The sequence below is a fragment of the Nannobrachium achirus genome, assembly GCF_963921795.1.
Source record: "Nannobrachium achirus genome assembly, chromosome: 9".
Taxonomy (NCBI): Eukaryota; Metazoa; Chordata; class Actinopteri; order Myctophiformes; family Myctophidae; genus Nannobrachium; species Nannobrachium achirus.
Genome location: NC_137818.1, coordinates 50,907,491 through 50,931,081, shown reverse-complemented (window position 1 = coordinate 50,931,081; position 23,591 = coordinate 50,907,491). Strand labels below are relative to the sequence as shown.

General features: G+C 42.3%; 1 protein-coding gene across 2 annotated transcripts in view; it reads right to left on the bottom strand.

The window, feature by feature from the left end:
• ralgapb (Ral GTPase activating protein non-catalytic subunit beta) overlaps window positions 1-23,591 on the bottom strand; it is a 41,135-nt gene that overhangs the window by 16,375 nt on the left and 1,169 nt on the right. The window contains exons 2-16 of one of the 2 annotated variants that reach the window (XM_080733133.1): window positions 22,685-22,907; window positions 21,447-21,649; window positions 19,493-19,659; window positions 18,540-18,726; window positions 15,403-15,534; window positions 14,864-15,042; window positions 13,799-13,950; window positions 11,465-11,693; window positions 9,015-9,216; window positions 7,691-7,858; window positions 6,397-6,511; window positions 5,978-6,122; window positions 5,348-5,412; window positions 3,936-4,080; window positions 714-844 (exon numbers count right to left, since the gene is read on the bottom strand). In XM_080733133.1, the coding sequence (XP_080589259.1) occupies window positions 714-844; window positions 3,936-4,080; window positions 5,348-5,412; window positions 5,978-6,122; window positions 6,397-6,511; window positions 7,691-7,858; window positions 9,015-9,216; window positions 11,465-11,693; window positions 13,799-13,950; window positions 14,864-15,042; window positions 15,403-15,534; window positions 18,540-18,726; window positions 19,493-19,659; window positions 21,447-21,649; window positions 22,685-22,861 (2,397 nt within the window). In that variant the 5' untranslated portion in view covers window positions 22,862-22,907. The remainder of the gene's footprint in view (window positions 1-713; window positions 845-3,935; window positions 4,081-5,347; window positions 5,413-5,977; window positions 6,123-6,396; window positions 6,512-7,690; window positions 7,859-9,014; window positions 9,217-11,464; window positions 11,694-13,798; window positions 13,951-14,863; window positions 15,043-15,402; window positions 15,535-18,539; window positions 18,727-19,492; window positions 19,660-21,446; window positions 21,650-22,684; window positions 22,908-23,591) is intronic. The other variant, XM_080733134.1, reaches the window with a different exon arrangement.

The following is a 23,591-nucleotide window of genomic DNA, read 5'->3' as shown; positions in this document are numbered from 1 at the left end:
AAATTAAAGTGAATGAGTTTGTAGATCTAGATTTGAAAACGTATAAAAATATTCAAATGTTAACACGCCCAAAATAAAGAAACCGGGTTAAAAAATCCGGACAAAGCAGTGGGCATGATTGCCGTTATCAAAAAAAGTCAAATAATGGCTAAACTGAAATAACAGAGTAGTTCGGGCTCTCATCAACATTGTACCTAGGTAGGATAGATTAAAGCCCCATTTAACTCATACCCTGCCAAAAAAAGACGTTTCTATAATAAAAACGTCTTTTTAACTATGGACCTCCCTGCCAGACGTCTTCTGGACGTCTTTTTTAAAAAAATAAAAAAAATAAAAAAAATTGTACTAGGCATGATCGCGATCGCGAAATTGCATGTTTAACCCCCATACCAACCACATCTTTCAAACATGGCAGCCATGTTTGTTTACATTTGAAGAAAACATAAGGGCTGCTTTCTCCTGAATGCCTGAACGGATTTCCAAGCGGATTTTTTTGTTTGAAAGCTGTGAAAAGCATGCACATGCATAGTGCATGATCTGTGCACGAATGTTTGCACCAGCGTGCACACTATTTTTTTAACCCTTTGTTGGCGAAACGGCAATATAAGAGGTCCCACTTTAAATATGGCACCGACTGAGTTAAACACCATTGCACAATGGGGTTGCTTGCTGACAGGAACCGATCTCCAGGCGAACAAACATTTAGGCCTTACCTTGGCCAGTCCAGCCAAAAGTTCCAGGGCAGCCAGTGAGATGCTCATGTCCTGCCTCCACTGGGAGTTGAGCCTCTGGGTGACAAGGTGGATGCTACGGACCAGCAGGCCTGCCGCTGTGTCTGCAAGAGCTAGAGCATATGACACCCCGAAATACCAACCACCGCAGAGAAGAGTAGAGAGAGAGGCTGGGGGATTAGGACAGACTAGACCCCCATGCACACAGCATCGTTTCCATGCTAAGAACGATCATGCATTTAACCCATTTAGGCCTAGAATTATTGAATGCTTTAACCAGTGGAAAAATAGCAGATATACAAGCTGAAGTTTGTAACTCATGTTTTGCTTCTGGGTGGTCCCTGGAACTAAATATTTTGAGATGGGGGGTCCGTGGCCAAATAAATATCATCTTGGGGGTCCTTCACATGAAAAGGTTTGAGAACCACTGACATAGTAGTCTCTCAAGAATAGACAAACTGAGCTCCATTTAAGTGAAAATGACCTTTTCTTTGACGATGGCTGGCCAGATTGCTGACATAGAAACATAAAACCTCAGAAGGATTCAAAAGACACTTATAGAATCGGGTCAAAATTGAAATTTTCACGATTTTTCAAAGATAGCAGATCAACAAGCTCGCAGCGTGGCACTCGGTGCCGCGCTGTGAGCTTGTATATCTGCTATTTTTCAATAGTTAAAGCATAAGATAATGATACACAATATAGTGTACCCATTCTGAATGGGTTAAAAGTGGTGTAAGTGATCTATAAAGGTATATAAAGTAAGTGTTAAATAGCTCTTCATTGCTATGGGGTGTTCATTTCGGTAACAGGGGTCTCCCCCCGTCTCTCAAGGGTTTAGTAAACAGTACATTTCAGGTCGCAATGTCAATGTGATCCAATGAGTGAAAGCTCATACAGGATAAACAAGTGAAATTAGAAGTGACGAAGGAAAAAGAATGAGCAGACAAATTGTGACTGGAACACTACAAAATTAAAATGATGTTAAGTCAAGTTAAAGATACATTATCTCCGTGGGGTTCTCTTACCTGATTGGATAAAATTGGTATCCCGACCTGAAAATGCATTTCCTTTTTACTAAGGGGCCTTTTCCACCAAAAGAACTTTGGTTCCAGAACCAGTGCCGGTTCAACTTTCTTGGAAACTTGGTTCGTTCTTGCGAACCGGCTTGCGTTTCCACCAGATTGAACCAGAGCCATCGTCCCCCAGTTCAGATGGTGGTTCACTGGAAAAACCAAGGATTTTGTGGTTCCGGTTCCGAACCAACTTTTACGGTTCGGAACCAACTCCGGTTCTCGGTGGAAAAGCTCACCTCTGGTTCATCCCATAGGCGGGAGAAAGAACCAGAACTGGTTCTTTGCCGGTGGAAAAGGCCCCTATGAGCTGGAGAGACCCCCGTTACTGAACACTATCTAGCAATGATTACTGATCGGAATATAAGTTTTTAAACATAACTTATTTCGTTTTTTTCTTTTTACACAAAAATATATCACTTGCACCACCTTTAAAGGCAGTAAAAGTGTGGATGTTGATGATGAAGATTGAAGAATAATAGTGAAGGCATCCAGAAAAGTTGATGCTGCCATTAATCGGCAACAAAAATCTAAGTAGAAGAGCAGTTTATCCTAGTTTCATTATTGACACAGCAACACAGCAAAAAAAAAAAGCACTTTGATATAACCTACAAAGACATTTTACCCAGCGCTTCTTAACTCTGTACACCACTCTAACCACGTTGGCTATAACAAAACACAGGTGTTCATTTGATTAGTTTTATTTCATACATTTTCTTCACTTACTGTATGAAGACATGGTGCAGCTGGCATGATCATGACATTTTGTCACATGTTTGAGAGATAACTTTTTGAAGGTATCAGAAAAGTGAGAAAAGGCAGAATGGTGCTCAAAAGTTATTGATGGTTACAAGAACCATTTGAATGCAGTCACTAACAATTTAGCATCGACAGTAGAATGAAGGGTACATCAGGGGCTACACTTTACTCATTTTGTGTAATCTTATGAAAAGTAGCAAGCATCAAATGTATGATCGTATTCTGTTGCAGTCGTTTTGCAGAGACTCTGCCCAATCAATTTACGTGTGGTAGGGTATTAAGCCATGTCAAATTTTATTTTCAGACAGATGAGTGTCAAAATATTTTTTGTTTGCTTACTACATCCATAACACTGTCCTGCTCTCACAAATTGCAATAGAAAAGGCAATAAGGCCCTAAGTGCTTAGTGATTAACATTCTAACACATTGCTTTACATGATCACACAATGGCAGCGTTGCCTGTGCACTGCAGCAGGGGCAACAGATAGATAACTGGACATGCATATTTGTATTTGAATATATATAAGTTCTTTATAATATATAGTTTATCTTCTCAAATCATCCCATGGGACAGCAGTTTGACACCACTGCTATAAAACATGCAGAAGGGTGCCAATCGTGTTATTCAGTGAAAGGGTGAGTGTACAATTAATGACAATGTTTTTGTTCCATAATGGTGAAACTCAAGCATATAAGTACGGTATGAGTTATAAGCAAGCGTTAATTCCAATCACCAATGAATTAGGAAGATATTGAACATTAGATACATAAACCTCATGCTCCAGGACTTGAATTGTTTAACCCATTTAGGCCTAGAATTATTGAATGCTTTAACCAGTGAAAAATAGCAGATATACAAGCTCACAGCGCGGCACCGAGTGCCGCGCTGCGAGCTTGTAGATCTGCTATTTTTGAAAAAGTCGTGAAAATGGGTGCAAATCTTGCGAACGTTTGTACTGTAACTCAAATTTTGCTTCTGGGTGGTCCCTGGAACTAGATATTTTGAAATGGGGGTCCGTGGCCAAATAAATATAATTTTGGGGGTCCTTCACATGAAAAGGTTTGAGAACCACTGACATAGTCTCTCAAGAACAGACTAACTGAGCTCCAGTTAAGTGAAAAGGACCTTTTCTTTGACGATGGCTGGCCAGATTGCTGACAAAAATCTTAGAAGGATTCAAAAGACACTTATAGAATCAGGTCAAAATAAAGATTTTCAAGATTTTTCAAAAATAGCAGATCTACAAGCTCGCAGCGCGGCACTCGGTGCCGCGCTGTGAGCTTGTATATCTGCTATTTTTTTATATTTAAAGCATAAAATATTGCGTCATAATGTGTTCAGGCCTAAATGGGTTAAGCTTTGTTTCCTTACCGTAGTCTCGAAGCAGCGCCTGAGCGGGGCGCTCCGATTCTGGGCTTGTGGCCTCGGTGCTGCCCCCACTGGTAAAACTGATGCCACTACTAGTGCGGCTGTGGCTTTGGCTTTTCAATGTCGTTTGGCCCCCGTCTATACTGCCCTGAAACCACAAACAGGCCAAAACATTGACATCCACTTCATTCAGATGAATATGCTGAGCAACTTAAGTTCAATTTGTACTCCAGTGCAGGACAGTGTCGCTTGCTGACCAGAACAGATCTTCAAGGTTGTCAGCTAGCAATAGAATTATAAATTAGGCATTACATTAAGTACAAAATTAGAGTAATGTACAAGCTCACAACGTATCGTGCTGCGACACGTTGTGAGCTTGTAGATGGGCTATGTTACAGTATATTATATTATATGACATGACCCGGACAACAAGTAGTGGAAAACATACCTAGAAACGAACTAACATGTTATTCATCTACGTATAGTCAACAAGCAAGAAGTGCCGAATCAGATTTGAACTACTACATTTTATGAAAATCAGATTTCTAAAGATGTCTCAGTTGCAACACTGAAGCCCAATTTGTACTTCCAATTTGTACTTCAATCAATCAACGGTGACTGGAAAGAGCCGGTCACAAAGCTCAAAACTTGTTGCATGCGTTGTGAGGTTGTAGTAGATCTTCTATTATCGCCGAGCAACACTGTCGTATAAGTATAGTACAAGTACAAAATGACTTATGCCTATGTCGTAATGTGAGCAACCAATGCAGATAGGGCGACAATGTCTGAATCTGATCACTCATACCGATATGGACAGTCATATCTAACATATAATTTTGGAGATGTCTGAGTGTCTGTCTGTCTGTCTCAGCGTTTCTCCTCAGTGGCTGGAGCAATTGATCTGAAATCGCATCACCATCAGCATATGAACACACCTGACATAACTGTGAAGCCCGTTTGTCACTTTCACAAATCGTATGCTGTATAATAGCATTTTTATGGTGTATCTATATCTATTTAGCCTACAGTACCTTTTGTGACCACACATGTTAAGGGAGGGGCGCTGTTGTTCAGTGTGTGTGTGTGTGTGTGTGTGTGTGCAGGCAGGCGGGTGTGTGTGCAGGCGGGTGGGCGGGCGGGCTGGGGGGGGGGGGGGGGGGGGAACAGTATCTCTGTAGCCATTAAACGAAACGGGTTTCTTACATTGATGCTCCTACATCATGCAAGCACCAGTTAAAGTTACTTTCCATCCCTCATATACTGTATGCACAGTGCACATCTCATAACCCACACACTGCACATCATTTTGGAGCTCATATCTTTGAACGGGTAAGGGCTAGTTTAAGAAACAAATTGGATTTGCCTATACTACAGTCAGAACAAAACCGACTATCCATCAATAAAACCAGACTTACGGTTTCAGTTTGGGCACCTATGGACTCCAGCAGTGCAGAGTCTTGCACAATATTGAGCATTGCACCTGACGTGGAAAGAAACAAGAAAGCACTAAGAGTAGAAACACAACTAATGGACAGAGGTACAACACTATAGGGCTGATGCTTTTTACCATTGAACATTGGACCATACCTATATGAATTAAAATACATTTCTGTTAGGCCTTTCAGGCTTCATAATAAAAGATTGCCCAGGGCAAATATGACAAATAGCTGAAATATACAAAGAAATGACTGACATACTGTATGATATTTATTCATTTTATACAAAAAGTAAAAAAAAAAAAAAAAAAAAAAAAAAAAAAAAAAGAATATATATATATATATATATATAGCAGAAATAGATGTGCTATTTCTATATATATATATATATATATATATATATATATATATATATATATATATATATATATATATATAGCAGAAATAGATCTGCTATTTCTATTATCTTTTTTTAATGTATGAAAAATGTTCGACATGGAAACGATGACAAAATAATTGCTATTATCGTAAATAATTCTGATTAGACGATTATGTAATAATTGTGAAAGGCCTGGGTACAAGGAACGAGTGGAAGAAGCAGATGGCTACCAAGGATGAGCTGGGTGTTGTTGGGGTCCGTCTCAGTCTGCAGAGCTCCGATCAGGACATTGACCAGACGTAGTCTCAGGGACAGAAAGGACACAGGCTGGTCAGGACATCCGTCCTCGTCACTGTACTTGCCCTCCAGTAGAACCTAAAACAAACACCAGATACTGCCGTTAAACCCATTTAGACCGGAAACCCCTTTACGGTGTCGTCTGCTTCAAATCACTTTTTTGACATTGTCAACCAGTAGGTGTCCTACCCATCACCAGGTTATACATTTCTTAAAACATCTGCAGTGATTGGAAGTAGTCTCCCCACTATTGCACTAAAGTAGTTGTTTTAATCATTCAAATAATTCTCGGATTGTAGCCTTAATCCCCCAACAACCGGAAAATGAGGTCCTTTAAGAAGTAAAGTCCTACCTCAGATTTGATGTTGCCAAAGTGGTGCGGCAGGGGCAGCATGGCCAGCAGGATGTTGATGGAGGCTCTCCGTAGATCCGTGGGGTTCAAATACATCTTGAACTTGGACAGCTCCCTGGAAAACATTTACATACCGTGAAGCTTTAAATAGTCGCACCAACCTCGAATTGGAGTCCCCTAGGGATCTATACTAGGCCCCTTCCCAGTTTTCACTTTACTCTTTCTTTGCAGAAAATGGCTGATCTACAGTTTGGCAACCCCCCCCCGTCGCCGCTTGAAAAAGCGTCTTTTTACCATTGATGCCATAACATAGTTTTCTGTTGCACACTAACAACAAAAATCAGGGACCTTTCCTGTGTCAAATGTTTCATCCAGCCAACCACAGATAACAATCCACCCATGTTAAAACAAGGTGGGGATGCTATACTGCAGTTAGTTAGTTGCATTAGTATAGAGTCTGGCCACCTCCATTTGTTTTTGACTGTGCTAAGCACGTCCGAGACGAGCCTTCATTCACAACTAAACCAACTGCTCCATATTGTCGCTGACTGAACCACCACACGTGGGTAATGTTATGAGAGAAACACTGCCCACGTAGTGGACAAAACTCTGCCTAGTACAGCCATGAGAACAAATCATGACACGCTGCGTCGGTCCCAGTATGGAACCTTTGTGAGTGAAAAATGAACCTCTCCGAATCTCTGATTTGCATTTTGCAAACATAACAAGTGTTCCGTTGCTTATTTTAATGCAAGAGAACTTAAGCAACCGTTTATTGTCAATTACTGCTGCCTTCCCTGTAAACACATATTTAGATAGCGTACCTGCTGTTTACATGGTGAAAACTCCAGTGACTTCCATTATTCCTGTGATTTCATCTTTTGGACACTGCAATCCATACAGAGCTAATTCCATAACTTCACCGTTGAAATCCGTAGTACTTTGAGTCACGAAGTGACACATTATGAGCTTGCACATCTGCACGTCATGCACACAACACAGCCACACACCAGGGCTAAAAGCTAAGCTAGCTGAGGCTATGGCTAACGCTTGGACCTTGACTTGGTGTGATCACTTGACTTGACTAGCAAGTATTATGCTGCATTTTGACGATTTCGGTCATGTTATTAACATCGCGGCCATGGCTACACCCCCCCACTCCCTTTATTATTTTTTTAGCAAATCTCATCATTGATCTCATAAATAGCCCCTAGGGACTCCTCAGGACAGAAATCCCTGTGGATAGCTTATGCTTAATAGAATCTGTATGTGTTGGGTAACTTTTTAATTGTACCTGTCCGGAAGAATGGTCTCCAGGGCAGCAATGAAATATGGCACCACTACGTTGATGCCCTTCAAGTCTGAGCAGAATAGGGAAGAAGAGTTGAGGATAATGGACGCCAGCACTGGTCTGCAGATGAAGTCAGAGATCTGGAGACCCTGAATCAGGACCATGTAGAACCTGCACCAAGACACGAACACCTCTTTAGTCCGCATTGGGAATACAAACAGTGCACCAGTGGGGCCTTTTGTAAAAAAGTACTGTACATTGAAAACCTACACTGTAATGTATACAAATGTCAGAAAATGCGTCCCAATGTGTCGTTTTTTGAGTTCAATTAAAATCTGTTTGAAATGAATTGAATTCAAAGTTTCAAACTGCTGCCATTGTCTCCTGTCACACCTGATACCTATGGCCTCCACATGCAGAGAAGTTGATCAATGGCGTGAGCAAAGGATGGCACAGCACACAATGAGCAAGGAGGCTTATTTATAAAACTAGATTTGGCAATGATTTAAACAATTATGCTTTGTATTCTTATTCTTATTATTATATTCAAGAGAGGATGTGAAAAACTTTTATTTATTTAATGGCTTTTGCCTTTATTGATAGATTAGATTACAGTAGGCTGACAGGAAATGGGGAGAGAGAGAGAGAGAAGGGGAGTGACACGAAGCAAAGGTTGTTGGGACCAGGATTCGAACCTGCTCCCGGTGCTGCATCGGTCAGCCTAGGTGCCCGGACCACTCACCAGCCGCCCGGGCCTCTACATTTATTCTTAACCCATTTAGGCCTAGAATTATTGAATGCTTTAACCAGTGAAAACTAGCAGTCGTGAAAATGTGTGCAAATCTTTGAATATATGTATTTTCAAAGCGAACGTTTGTAACTCAAATTTTGCTTCTGGGTGGTCCCTGGAACTAAATATTTTGAGATGCGGGTCTGTGGCCAAATACATATCATTTTGGGGGTCCTTGACATGAAAAGGTTTGAGAACCACTGACATAGTAGTCTCTCAAGAACAGACTAACTGGGCTCCAGTTAAGTGAAAAAGACCTTTTCTTTGACGATGGCTGGCCAGATTGCCGACATAGAAACATACGTTTTTCAAAAGACCTTAGAAGGATTCAAAAGACACTTATAGAATCGGGTCTTCTAATTGTCATGATTTTTCAAAAATAGCAGATCTACAAGCTCGCAGCGCGGCACTCGGTGCCGCGCTGTGAGCTTGTATATCTGCTATTTTTCAATAGTTAAAGCATAAAATAATGATACACAATGACGTGTACCCGTTCTGAATGGCTTAATAGAAAAACAAAAGGCTGGACCACGTTACCTGGACAGGTAGACGGGCAGAATTTCTTCCCCGGTTTTCTTGCTGCAGAAGATGCGGCAGAGCGTCCCGCAGGCTTCTGCTCGTCCTGCCTCGTAGCTCTCTGGGAACTCGTTGGCATCAAACAAGGGGTTGGAGGCCATGGAGTCTGTGGACATCTGGGAGCCCTTCCTCCGCAGCTCCAGACCCACCTGAGTAGCTATGGCTGTGGGAAATAGCACCAAAGGAGTATGAAACGAGACCGAAAAGGAACTGAACGGAAAATCTGGTCATCCTAAACATGCATGAGTGCGAAAATAATAAAATAGGCAAACATATCTTAACTCTTATTTTATGCACACTGCAACCAAAAACACACAGTTTAAAAAAAAAACTGAAAGTGAAATAAATTATAAAGAGACCATGAAGCAGACTTAAAAAGTCAAAAAGAAAAAAGTACACAAATAAGATTAAAAATGGATTTGATGTCTGAGCACACACACCAATGGCAGGCATACAAAGAAGGGACCTCTGACACAAAGACTTTGTCACAAAAGTGCTAGAGCTATCTCTGACATAATGTGTGAGAAAGTGTTGGTGGAGGAGCTTAAACATGGCACTGTCATTCCAAGCTGTAAAAAGGACCACAATGCAAAATCCCTGTGTCAGCACCCTTACTGTAGCGATAAACGTCACTGTCACTCGAGCCAACGACCATTCACTTCATGCATCGAGGCACCAAACCAATTAAATCCAAACAGAAACAATACGGATTGACAATGCATCATGGAACAACAAAAACAATTCATGTAATCCTCCCACCCCGCACAGACAGAAAACAAACAAACAAAGAAAACGCTGGCATTATGGTGATGAAGGTGATAAACTATATGGTGGCGAAGTCAGACTTGGTGACGATCGAAACGGGTGACGAGTCAGTGATCTTAAGACTCCGTGCCATCGCCATTTATGTACATTGAGAGAATGCTGGTGAATGCTTGGGTTGGGTACAGGTTAAAAATACAAATTAGAGCCCGACCGATGCCAGATCCCGATGTTGTAGAGTCCTTACAGATGTTCTGGCCGATATCATAAAGTGCTACAGTACTTTGTAATCAATTTGAAAATCTCAGATTTAGGTTTCTAACGTATAACTTATAAGGAAACAAATAAAAGATAAGTTTTGGTTGATAAAATAAAAGAATGAAATGAAATAAAGTATATTATATTACACTATATATAAAAATCTTGTTATACAATGAACAAGTACATTATAAAACTACTTTATTTAACCACTTAAGCCATATTTATTTATTAAGTTTCAACTACAGTATAATAACATGCCCAAAGTAAGGATGCCGGGATGGAAATGGTTAAACATCAGGACACTTCGGCAAATAACGGCCGATATATCGACCAGACAGATATAGCGGGTGGGCTCTAATAATAATCATAATAAATGAATAAATGAAAAATTTAAAAAGTATGGCTGCAATGGTTATGGAGAAAGAAACAAACAAAAAAGCAAGGAGTTTGTCAAGAACCGACTGTGAATCAAGTGAGAGTAAAAGCCGCTGTTCCTACTTACAAGATTTATAAGAAAGGAGAATTTGGATAAAAGAGGCTGCAAGATAACAAAAATAGTGGAGAGACACAAAATCAAAGCAGATCAATAGTTTGGGGGGCAATTTCTATCAGACATGAATTGTTTTTTTCTTTTCTTTTATTCTCCTCAATGGATGACCGTTAAAACCACTACAGCTGTTGAAAATAATCCAGACATGGTGGACGCATGCAAGACACTACATCAAAAGAGAAACAAAATGAACAAGTGATGACTGATTAATACTTGGTTGCATGCCACATTGAGCACCAAAAATTGCTGATCTAAAAGCTCACAATGCTGCGACTGTGAGCTTGTAGACCGGCTATTTTCAGTGTGCAACTAAGCGTGAATCATCCTTAAGACGGTGCTAACTCCAACAGTGGCATGTGCTGTCATTTAATTGTCAATAACTCATCTGTAAGGTTATAACTTAAATCAATTGCATTCACTTCAGATTCTGGGGATTTTCTCCCATAGAGAACGTAAACCACACACAGTTACAGCCTATGCTATGCATATGCATTAAGCACATTAAGATCGATTTAAATATTGGACACACGTAAATTCGTTATAAAAATCTTATACCAGTCCACTTCTAGCCATGCCCTTCACTCTCACAAATGTCAAAGTGCCAAACTTCCAGCCAAAAAGGAAGGCATATCCCACGTAACATACAGTTATAAATAATAATAAATAATACACACTCACTCACACATACACACACACACACAAACACAAAGTAGAACGTACATAATTCCACAAAAACACATAATAATAATGACCACAACGACCAAAACACCCAGCGGCACACATGCAAACAACACTATCGGTCTAAAAAGCGCTGTGGCACCGTAGCTGACGTGCTTACCGGTCATGCTGGGGTCTCGGCTGAGCCCGCTGTGGAGCTTACAGTGCACCAGGGCGGCGTCAAAGAGCCACTGGCCAAACAGGTTGAGGATGCTGTTGACCTTGGGCCTGGACGGAGCAGGGAGCGGCCTGGTCTCCCAGCTGCTCTGGCTGGGGCTGGACAGCAGGGTCGGGGAGGACGACGCCTGCTGCTGCTGGTGGGACACTTTGCCCGGCTGCCCACCGCTGCCCTGTAGTGGGGGAGGGGGGCAGAGATGGTGGTCATTACCAGTGTAATTTATATTAAAAAAATCAAACCTCGGTTCGAAGTGAAGCGGTGGACAGATAAAACCTCTATTCTGAATGTATTTGTGGCTTACTACATATTTTAAACCCTGAAGGCCAAATTATCATGTGAAGCTTGGCCAATCCTCAAAGTATCCATTCATCTAACCGGGAGGGACATCGACATTTTGCTTTTTGAAAAAGCCTATTCATTCTGGACTGAGATCACCATTATGGTAATTAAACGGACATTCTGTTTTTGAAAAAGCCTGTTCATTCTGGACTGAAATGACCATATATGGGCGTGATACACACAAAGCCATTCATTGGAAGCGGTTTTCACCGCTTCAAAAAAAAAAAAAGAAATGATTACAGTAACACAGTGGTTCTCAAACTTGGCGTCGGGACCCCAAGTGGGGTCCCCAAATTATTTTGCTGGGGTCCCCAGATGATTAGCTTAATGTAATTTTTTTTCTCACTCAACGGTAGACAAACCAACATACAGTATAAGTGTATATCTGCACATTTATAAAGTGACAATTTAAGGACTTTCAAGACCATTTTAATACCAAACTGTCAAATATTAAGTACCGTAAATCCTCAAATAATATCCTGTACTCAATTAACTAGACCAGGTCACCTGGTTCTGCCAGACCCGCAATGAAAATCAGAATGCAAGGAAGGGGGGGGGGGGGGGGGTGGATCAATCTTAGTCTGGCCTCTCTCCTTTGACCTGTCCGGCAAGCGTGACGCTGGCAGGAGTGCAAGACTCCAGCTGGTATAGCTCGTGGGATCCTTAAGGCACGCAAACCTCCCCACCACGATAAGGTGTTGATCCATGGGGAAGGGGGGGGGGGTGATAGACAGACAGAGGACAGAGACAGGACAGTGACAGTCAGACAGACAGAGGACTAAAACAGGACAGTGACAGTCAGACAGGCAGAGGACTAAGACAGGACAGTGACAGTAAGACAGGCAGAGGACTAAGACAGGACAGTGACAGGCAGACAGACGGCTAAGACAGGACAGTGACAGTCAGACAGACAGAGGACTAAAACAGGAAAGTGGTAGTCAGACAGGCAGAGGGCTATGACAGGAACGTGGTAGTCAGACAGGCAGAGGGCTATGACAGGAACGTGGTTGTCAGACAGGCAGAGGGCTATGACAGTAACGTGGTAGTCAGACAGGCAGAGGGCTATGACAGGAACGTGTGTATTGTTAACAAATTTAAGGGGAACTCTGACAGAGTTGGGGCGGACCATTTTCAACACTTAATAGCAAGAGCTTGTAGATCGGCTGTTTTCACTAGTATGGCACTGAACTAACACATGAACACACAGGATTGTATAGGCTGAGCAGCTGGAAATGTTTCTGAGCTTGTAGATGGGCTGAGGAATTTATAGTGTCAGCAGCTCGTCAGCCAACTCAACTCAGCTGGTCCTGTACAGGTGACGGCACTCAAGGCAATCAGCCGAGCAAGGGAAGGGAGGGGCAGATGAGCAGTCAGAGGCAAACACAGGCACACTGAGGAAAAGAGGGACCGACCGACCGACCGACCGACCGACCGACAGACCGACAGACCGACAAAGCCTTTTGTAGGCCGACCCCCTGGGTCTGGCAAAAACCTAGCCCTGTTTTCCGAGTTTGTCAATGAAAAAGCAGGGTTCAAATATTAGCCTCTAGAGGGCGATGTTCACTATGATAGCGGTCCTGACTCCTGACCTGCAAGTGACCTTAAAGTACTTCTGTGTGCACTGTATGACAACAACAACAACAACACAGAGAATAGACGCTTAGCTGCTAGGAGATGTAGCCACAATGTTCAGATAGATTACAGGGGTCCAGGGACCCCGTGGACCCCCTGTGCACTGTTTTTTCGTAAATTAATGCCCTAATTTTACAGTTTGTCGTACGACAGTGTCACGCAAAAGTAGTGAAAATAGCAGATCGATCTGCTATTTTTGCAGGGTATATGTATTTGCAGGCCAATGTTCAAAATAAGGATGTCTGGCGTCAGGTTTTCTAAATATTTAACCCATGAAAAAAGTACTTTGGTTCGGGTCACACTCACAGTTGAACTCTTGCTGGCGGTTTTGGTGACCACGGTATGTCGCTGCTTCCGGCTGTGAGGAGGCGTGGTGTTGTTGACGGAGGGGGGCGGAGACATGCTCAGTCTGTTGACTGGGGTGGGCGGGGCACTGTCCGCTCTGGGACGCGATATACCTATTCAGAGGAGGAAGAATTAGAGACAGCTAGACACTTTCACATAAATAACATCAGATGATCAAGTAGGGAGACTTGGGAATCTGGATGCAACGTGAGTTGTGACATAACAACAACTTGGAAGTTTGTTAAAGATAGAAAAGACGGATCTTAATCGTGATACAAACAAGCGCGATACGAGAGAATCGGTTCATTCAGTGTGTAAATCGGTACAATTAACGTCTGAAATCGTGATGTATCTTATTGTGATGTAATGTATCGTGATGTATCGTTTGCTGCATGACTGAATCTATTTTTCATGTATTTCATTCTATCCTGTGTTTCCGAGGCGTCTTGAACCGGTTACTGCAGCTGTGACTGCCAGTATTGTTTACATTTAGTTTTACTCTTGTTATAGGTTCATTTGATTCCATTTGTACTCTCTGAGATATGATGGTCCTTAAAATGTAAAAGTTAGAGAATCACTGGTATGGGTTAGCCGATGTGAAGTCCAAATCGCAATAAAATCGGGAACAGGGGTAAATCGTATCGCATCGTATCGGGGTCAGGTATGGATCGTAATGCATCGTACCGGCAGGATTTCAATGTATCGCAAATATATCGTATCGCTGGCAGTGTATCGAGAAAGATGCGTATCGAATCGCCTCAGTGATGGAGATCAGCACCCCTAACTCTAAGGTGTGGTTCGGTGGAATAATGAGTGTCTTACGTGTGTGTGTGTGTGTGTGTGTGTGTGTCTGTGTGATATTATCATATACATGTATAAATTGAAACTGAAACCATCTGTGTTTTTCATATGTGGATTACACATGCACTAACTTACCCAGGAAGGATTACACATGCACTAACTTACCCAGGAAGGATTACACATGCACTAACTTACCCAGGAAGGATTACACATGCACTAACTTACCCAGGAAGGCATCGACCAGGCAGCTGATGCCCCTCATGGCCCTGAAGAAGATCTGGGGCAGCTGCTTCAGGCAGGGATGAAGCACCACTTCTTGAGGTATGCCGCTAGAATTTAGAAACTGCTCCTGGAACTTTGGCGTGGTGCTCACTATCGCTGGGTTGCTCAGGTCCACCGGGTTGCTATGGGAACACAGAGGGTCAATATGATCCAAGCACACATGACATGAGCCAAGCGTAATACTTCATTCATACTCTACGCAGCGCTTCCCAAACTTTAAACATGTCAAAGACCTGAAAATATCTGATCTGCAAGCTCACAATGTGTTGCATTTTTCCTATATTTGACATTTTGAAATGATTTGAAAATGTTGATCCCTAAGATGGGAACATCAGTCAATTGGCCCCACTGGCGCAACATGCCCATCCTAACTCTGAAAACGGCCATCTAATAGTACAACAAAGTGCCACTTGCCAATGTCAACAAGAACCGACTTTCAAGCTTGAAAATCAGCCAAACCAGCAGGTGGTGGTCCATGTTACCTGAGCATGTGGAGGAAGCGGTACCAGGTCTGTGAAACACAGTCGTTGTCCATCTCCACAGGGATCAGACTTGCATCCTCATCCGGGACTTTGAAAGGAGGGAAGGAGGGGCCGTGGGTGAAGCGTAACAGTCTGGATTGACAAACATATGACATTTAGTGCATATCACATTAGTTGGGACACCAACTCTTACTGTAGGAAGAGTTAGTGGAGGTACCAAGTTGGCCTGTGGTCAAGAAATGTGGTGATGATCGGTCAGGCAGTTTGCACAAAGACACACAGACACAAAGGATTTGCTTATAGAAGGCGTAGCCTCCTGCAGAGGCAGGCTGTAAAACAGCTGTTTTCATGTAATAATGACTGCAGGCTATTTATTAATACACTTTGTGAATAATCTTTGTTATAACTGATTTCAGGTTGGCACTAAGCAGTATCCAACTGTTACACTTTTTACAATAACGATGCATGTCAGCTGAGCAGATGTGATGCTCAAATTAACCCATTTAGAACGGGTACACATTATTGAGTATTATTATTTTATGCTTCAACTATTGAAAAATAGCAGATCTACAAGCTCACAGCGCGGCACCGAGTGCCGCGCTGCGAGCTTGTAGATCTGCTATTTTTGAAAAATCGTGAAAATTCGAATTTTGACCCGATTCTATCAGTGTCTTTTGAATCCTTCAAAGATTTTTTGAAAAACCTATGTTTCTATGTCAGCAATCTGGCTGGCCATCGTCAGAGAAAGGGTCCTTTTCACTTAAATGGAGCTCAGTTAGTCTGTTCTTGAGAGACTACTATGTCAGTGGTTCTCAAACCTTTACATGTGAAGGACCCCCACAATGATATTTATTTGGCTACGGACCCCCATCTCAAAATATTTAGTTCCAGGGACCACACAGAAGCAATATTTGAGTTACAAACGTTCGCTTTGAAAATACATATATTCAAAGATTTGCACACATTTTCACAACCTTTTCAAAAATAGCAGATCTACAAGCTCGCAGCGCGGCACTCGGTGCCGCGCTGTGAGCTTGTATATCTGCTATTTTTCACTGGTTAAAGCATTCAATTGGGCTTGCAAAGCTGGTGTCATACTGGGATGCCCCTCCCCCGGCAGCCATTTTGGGAGGGTCGGGGGATATATACTAGCTATAGTAGCAGGGCTTCAATGCATGCATGCAGCGTACTAGCTCTAAGGAACATTTTTAAATGTACTTGTGGCTTTTGGTTTCACTTTTTCTGTGACGCTCCTAGCAGCTTTGTGCTGGATAGACTATGGACTGTGGAGTGGAGGGGGCCAAGCGGGTCTTATTTATTTGTCCAAAGAAATAAAATAAAAAAAGACTGTGAGATGGCAAATTAACAAAGTGACTTTTGTGCCTGGACAAGTGAAAGGGAAATGTACTTGTCCAGAGGACACTCTACCTCAAAAAGTTAATGTCAAGCCCTGCTACTATAGCTGTGGCTTTTGGTTTCACTTTTTCTGTGATGCTCCTAGCAGCTTTGTGCTGTATGCAGACTATGGACTATGGAGTGGAGGGGGCCAAGGGGGTCTTATTTATTTGTCCAAAAAAAGAGGAAAAAATGAATAAAAAGACTGTCCAGATGACACTGCGCCTCAAAAAGTTAAAAGGGATATTCCACTTTCAACAGGGAAACACCTTATGGGCTTTTCTCCACATACACACCCATTGTAACTTCTAACTCCATTTTAACCATGATAGATTAATTAAAAAAACTCATTATTTTTCTGGTGTCTCATACTACACTCCTAATACGTGAGCAGGCCGTGTTTTTTCGATACTTTTTTCATTTATTTTTGGAGCTGTGTGAAACACAGGCTCCCTATACGTGGCTGTGTGGGTCTGTCTGTGTGTGTGTGTGTGTGTGTGTGTATGTAGCCTGACTTCGGCGCGTAACTAGTGCCGCACCATTTACGCCACTCGCGCAATATATACATCAAAATGTGCGGCTCGGCCGGGAATGGTGTTCTATTACCTTTCGTTCCGATCCGCCTTACCATGCCGACGTAATCGGCAAAAAACGACGCTTAATTGTCCCCATTGACTTATAATGGGACAATGCAAGAAATCACTTTCAAGTATTTTTCTCTCGTAAACCATAGGAGCTACAGTTTCAAACCTCGGAGAGGAGATTCATAATGATTTTAAGAATGAATCGAAAAATAATTACATCACTCGGCCTCATGGTGGCGCTATAACGGCCCACTTTACGTTTTGCCCCGTAACTCTTGAACCGTGGATCGGAAAATTAAAATTCTTTTTTCCCTGGATTCCTTGGGTCAAGACGCATCTCCCCATATAGGCCACGCCCATTTGCGCCAGGATAGATTTTCCGCCATCTTGAATTTTCTCCAAAACACACTTTTTGCTCCTTTTCCTACATATTTTCTTCAAATGTCACAAAAATCGGTACACATGATCTACACACACACACACACACACACACACACACACACACACACACACACACACACACACACACACACACACACACACACACACACACACACACACACACACACACACACACACACACACACACACACACACACAGCTCCACTTCACACGGGTGTGATTTTAATAATTATTTGGGGGAAATGGAAAAAATGAAATACTTATAAATAATTATCAAAAATAGATGAACAAAGTTATCGAAAAAACACGGCCTGCTCACATATTAGGAGGGTAGTAGGAATCACCAGAAAAAATAATGGGTGTTTTTAATGAATCTATCATGGTTAAAAAGAAGTTTAAAGTTACAATGGGTGTGTGTGGGTAGAGGCCCTGGGCCTGGAGGGCCTGGTAACATTTACATCAAATATCTAAATATTGAATCAAGCAAATTAAAAACTGTTCAGGGTGTTCATAAAAGCCTGATTAGACGATAAAATTACCAAAAGTTTTTTTGAAAGTGAAATATCCCTTTAATGTCAAGCCCTGCTACTATAGCTAGTATATATCCCCCGACCCTCTCAAAATGGCTGCCGGGGGAGGGGCATCCCAGTATGACACCAGCTTTGCAAGCCCAATTCTAGGCCTAAATGGGTTAAATAATGACTCGTACAGGTACCTGGTAAAAGCGATTATTCAAGTGTTCTGTGATTCATTTACCTGGAGGTGAGGGCACATGCCACCCTGCTCCACTGCTCCACCACTGGTGGGTGGTGTCTCCAGTTGGCCAGCATCTCCCGTGCCGTCTTCCAGTAGGGTGGTGTGGGGAAGCAGCGAGCGCACGCCAGCAGCCACACCTCAAACAGCACCGCCATCAGTTTCTCTGCCAGCTTCTCGGCCACCCCAACTAGTGGGCACACAGGGGAGAATGTTACACACTTGCCACTAAGTAAAGCTGAGCGTGGACATACTCTGCATTCACTTGTGCTGCGATACAAATCTTAAATCTGATTTGAAGCGTGCCCCACCCTCCAAATCTGATTTTAAGAGGCTCTTTTCATGTAGAAAACTGACACACCACCATCACCTTGAGCTTTTTTCCTACCAGTTGAGTTGATGTTTACTTTTCTCTGCATTCAACTGAAAGGTTTTCAGTACGTTTTGCAGACTTTTGGGTCCAATGCCAATCCAGAGTCCAAGACCACCGATAACCATTGTTTAGACTGATATTTTGTATAGAAAATGCAACATCTTGCAATCAATTTCAAGATTTGATTCAAGCTCATATTTGAGGACATGACTCAAATAGCTGATCTACAAGCTCACAACACCACACGTAATTTTCTTTCTTGCCACAGGCAAGGATCGGGACACATCTGCTGCATTAATTGCAGATACCTCAGTCATTAAAAAAAAGGAAAATTAAATGGTAGAGCTCTAAGGTTCATTAGTCCGAAGGTTCATTAGTCTGAAATTGTTAAGAATGCTATGCCTAACCCTAGCCCTAACCCTAACCCTAACCCCAGTAACCCTAACTAATTTCGAACTAATGAACCTTCGGACTAATGAACCTTCGGACTTATGGGCAGTCCCCCTGAAAACAGGTTAAATCAAACATTCGATTCAAGAGGCACTGGGCTACAGATCAATAAGTAAGGTCGCGGTGAGCTTACCCCCGATAGTGGGCGGGGCCAGCAGCGTGTCATTCACACGGAGCAGGAAGAGAAGCAGCACCTCCCAGGTCTCTCTCTCCATGTTGATGGACTCCCGGGCCAGCTTCTGGACCGCAGTCAGAACCTGCTGGCACAGTCTGATGTGGTTCAGACTGTGCTGTTCAGGCCTGGGGGGGAAGAAGATGAGACATCATGAGTTGCAGATCTACGGTGTATAGAAGCTAATGCATATTTATCTTCAACTGAAAAGTATTGACACAAAACACCTCTGGATTTTTGTCCCCACAACTGATGAGAATGTTTAAAAATACAAAAAGAATAAATACACTGTATGTAAAATTGAAGTGGGAATCTGAATTCAATATTGAACTGTCTGTGAGTGACTGGCATTCTATTTGTGAAACACAAAAGGTTGGAGGGAATTCGGGTGGAAAAATGTGTTTATTACACCAAAAATCAAAAGTAAACAATTAGGAAAGCCGCAATATTGTTGGAGACAATGTGGCCACTTGAATGTTGATCACTCGCATATATTCTGGTCTTGTAAGAAAATACAGACATCTTGGGACAGTGTTCTAAGGATATTAGAGGAAATCATGGGTTATAAGATCATTAATGACCCCAGGGTATTATATCTTGGCTTGATACCCGAAGACACGGACAAGAGGACGTTCATCTGTTCAAAATCCTGACACTGGCGGCTAAAAAAGCAATCACAAGAAGGTGGTTGAAAGAGGCCCCTCCTAGCGAGGAACATTGGTTGGACATTGTGGAAGAAATCAGCCTCATGGAAAAAATTACGTATAACCTGAGGACCAAAGCAGAGACATACAAAAAGCGATGGGAAAAATGGTATTTGTATAAGAGTAAATAGTGTCCCCCCCACCCCCCTTTTTTCCCCGTTTTTGTTTTTGTCAAACTGGCGTCTCCATTTGTGGCATGTGATTATAAGCAAGGATTTTCAAAAAGAGCAAAAACAGCACATCTATCTACCATTTCACCATGAGACACCATCATACAATGAATTATAAAATAGGGTTTAAGTGATTAAGGCCGTGTTACTAGCAATTAGGATGTTCAAAGAGAATAAGAGAGGACGCACACCAGTCCTGTTGAGATGCCGACCAACAGTAAAGGATCCTGAAAAGATCAAAGTAGCCACATAGCTTATGTGCCAAATGAGAGAAAGTAAAAATCTAAACCCTGGGGCAGACAGCGTGGCTGTCAAAACACTGGTTTTGTATTTTCTTTCCTTTCCCTCTCATCCTTAATTTAAAGAACTGGCACGTAACTAAGCGATAAGTGCATGGCTAGATTGGCTACTTTGATGTGTTCACTAGCAATTATCACAACAGAGAAGAACAATTTCACATCAACAGCAAAGTCTAAGAGTAGAACAACAACAGATGTATGCAAAAATGAGTCACTGATGTGAGGTTGATTTCGATATTGAAATCAAATTTGAGTTAAATACAAACTTTTACTGTATTCTGGGTTTTTTTCAGGCCTTGGGGCACCAAGGGCTGTCACAATTATTACATAATCGTCTAATCGTGATTATTTGACATTATCGCAATTATTTTGTCATAATCGTCATAATCGTGAATGTTGAAAAATGTCAGAAATAGTGGAAATAGCAGATCGATGCGACGCGCTGTGAGCTTGTAGATCGGCTATTTCCACTATCAATGTTATTTTTTTAAGTAGTAAGTCGTCAAATATGTCAGTAATGTATTTGTGTGTTTAGGTTATGTATCATATCTGCCATATGCAACTTCAAAGCCTAAAAGCCAAACAGAAATGTAATTATCAACGACAAAAACACAATTAAATCGTTAATCGCCAATTATTTGAATGACAATTAATCGTCATGTAAAATGATATATCATGACAGCCCTAAATATATGGTTAATGAAAAATATAGGCTAACCCTTGCAAATGTGTGCCATTATACCTGGGTAGGAAGACATTGTAGAGATGTTTAAGGATGGTCTGGATGTACAGATTGGGCTCCCTGACCACAGGCTGAGGCATAGAGTCCCTGGGTGACACCAGAGCCATCATCCAGTCTGTGTAAACATCCACGCACAGTTTGACAGTATCCCCATCTAGGGGAAGGCTTAGACCATAACTCAGCACTTCCATGGTCCATTTTACCTGGGTAGGGGGGAAAACAAATCACAATGAAGGCTTTTTTAGATGTAGAGAGGGTTGTGTTGTTATTTTAGTTGCCCATGAGGCCAAGTTATAGAAGAGTCTGCTGCTTGGATTCCACAACAGTGAGGTCACAAGATTAAATTCCACTTCTACTGAAAATATCTAAGCGGAAGTACCGCCCTAAAGCCCAAAAGGAAGTTATGTTAATGCTGTGCAGATCTGCTATTCATTCCCATGACATGAAAACCATGTCATGATTGGTCAAAAAAGGCAGCTTCCAGGGGAAGTTAGGCTGTCTCTCCAACCCGTGCACGACTTTTTTTTTGTTTTTTGTTTTTTTAAGTTGTTTGCTCCTTTCCTTTCCCTTATGTAAAGCGAATTTGGGTACTTAGAAAAGTGCTATATAAATCTGATCTATTATCATAATTATAGGAATTATTAAGCATATACAAGGGAAGGCCCACCCCATAGACACTTTTGGCTGTAGTTCTTTTCCAGGCTTTTTCTCCTGGAGACGAGATAAGGGCTCTTAAGGCCGAGAAGTGGGAACGATGATAGGCAGGACATGTGGAATGGAATTTAATTTGAATGTTCAAAAGTGAGCATAAAGAGGGAGAATCACAAATGAGGAACATTATTGATTGAAATGAGTTGGTTCAAGCCTACTAAAGCCTTCACTTTATAAAAAGCACTTCCGGTCTGGGAGCGGAAACGGATCAATTTCCAGATCCGGGAGGCGGGACATAATCGGTTCTCAATGACCGCATCCAGTTTTCATTTGTTTACAGGGAAAACACGAAAGCTCGTAGCTCCAAGTCAGCTGCACAGATTTCGTTCTGTTTTTCTTTTCTTTTATGTAGCGGCGAATGCTGTGCACACATGTGATACACGATTCGTGGACCAGCATGCACGATCTACGCGCTGCGTAAAAGGTACGAAAACCTCTGCAGTGAAGCTGAAAAGACGATTTTTAATCGGCGCAGCAAGTTAACTCAAATTAACCCCCATCTCTAGTGTTTGTGTCCTCTCTCTTACCTCCTTGTCTGTCTTGAGGATGTTCTCCGTGGCCACTGGACTGACGGCTGTCCCCAGGGGTTTGACCACGGCGTTGGCCACCTCCATGCCCACACCATCCGGGTACGTGTGCAGGACACTGAGGTGGCCCTGGTCACTCTGCACCACCAGGTGCAGCGAGCGCCACTCCGAGTACATGATGATGGTGTGATGATGATGGTCTACTCACACCACCTGCCTCCACCTGCACAAATAGATCAATGATGAAGATCTACTAACACCACCTGCACACAAGAGATCAATCCAGCCCCATCTGAGCAGCCATGTGATTATGGATAAATGGTAAATGGTAAATGGTGCATTTATATAGCGCTTTTAATCCAAAGCGCTTTACATAGATTGTGCATTACATTCACCCATTCACACACACATTCATACACCGGTGGCGGAGGAAGCCATGCAAGGCACCAACCTACTCACCGGGAGCAATTAGGGGTTCAGAGTCTTGCCCAAGGACCCTTCGACATTAACTCAGGGGGAGCCCGGATTCGAACTGGGAACCCTTCGGGATTTATACCCTTCGTGCTCTAATACCAGTTTCTCTACCCCTGAGCTATGCCGCCCCATAATTATAATAATAATTATGTCATGGGATAATTATGCGCAACATCAAATACCTTGAAATATCAATATTATTGATATATTATTTATCATCTAACCATTAAATTAGCAAATGTCTGTACGTCCACTGTCTGACCGCCTGTCTGCATGCTGACATCACTGATACTAAACCGTGTTGCCACCACTGTAACAGCCGCATGCTGAAACAATGCCCAAATTATACACTGACGTCATAGTTCTCCAACATTACTTTTGAGATGCCTACCTACATTCAATCCCTCATATACTGCGAGTGTGCATAGTACCC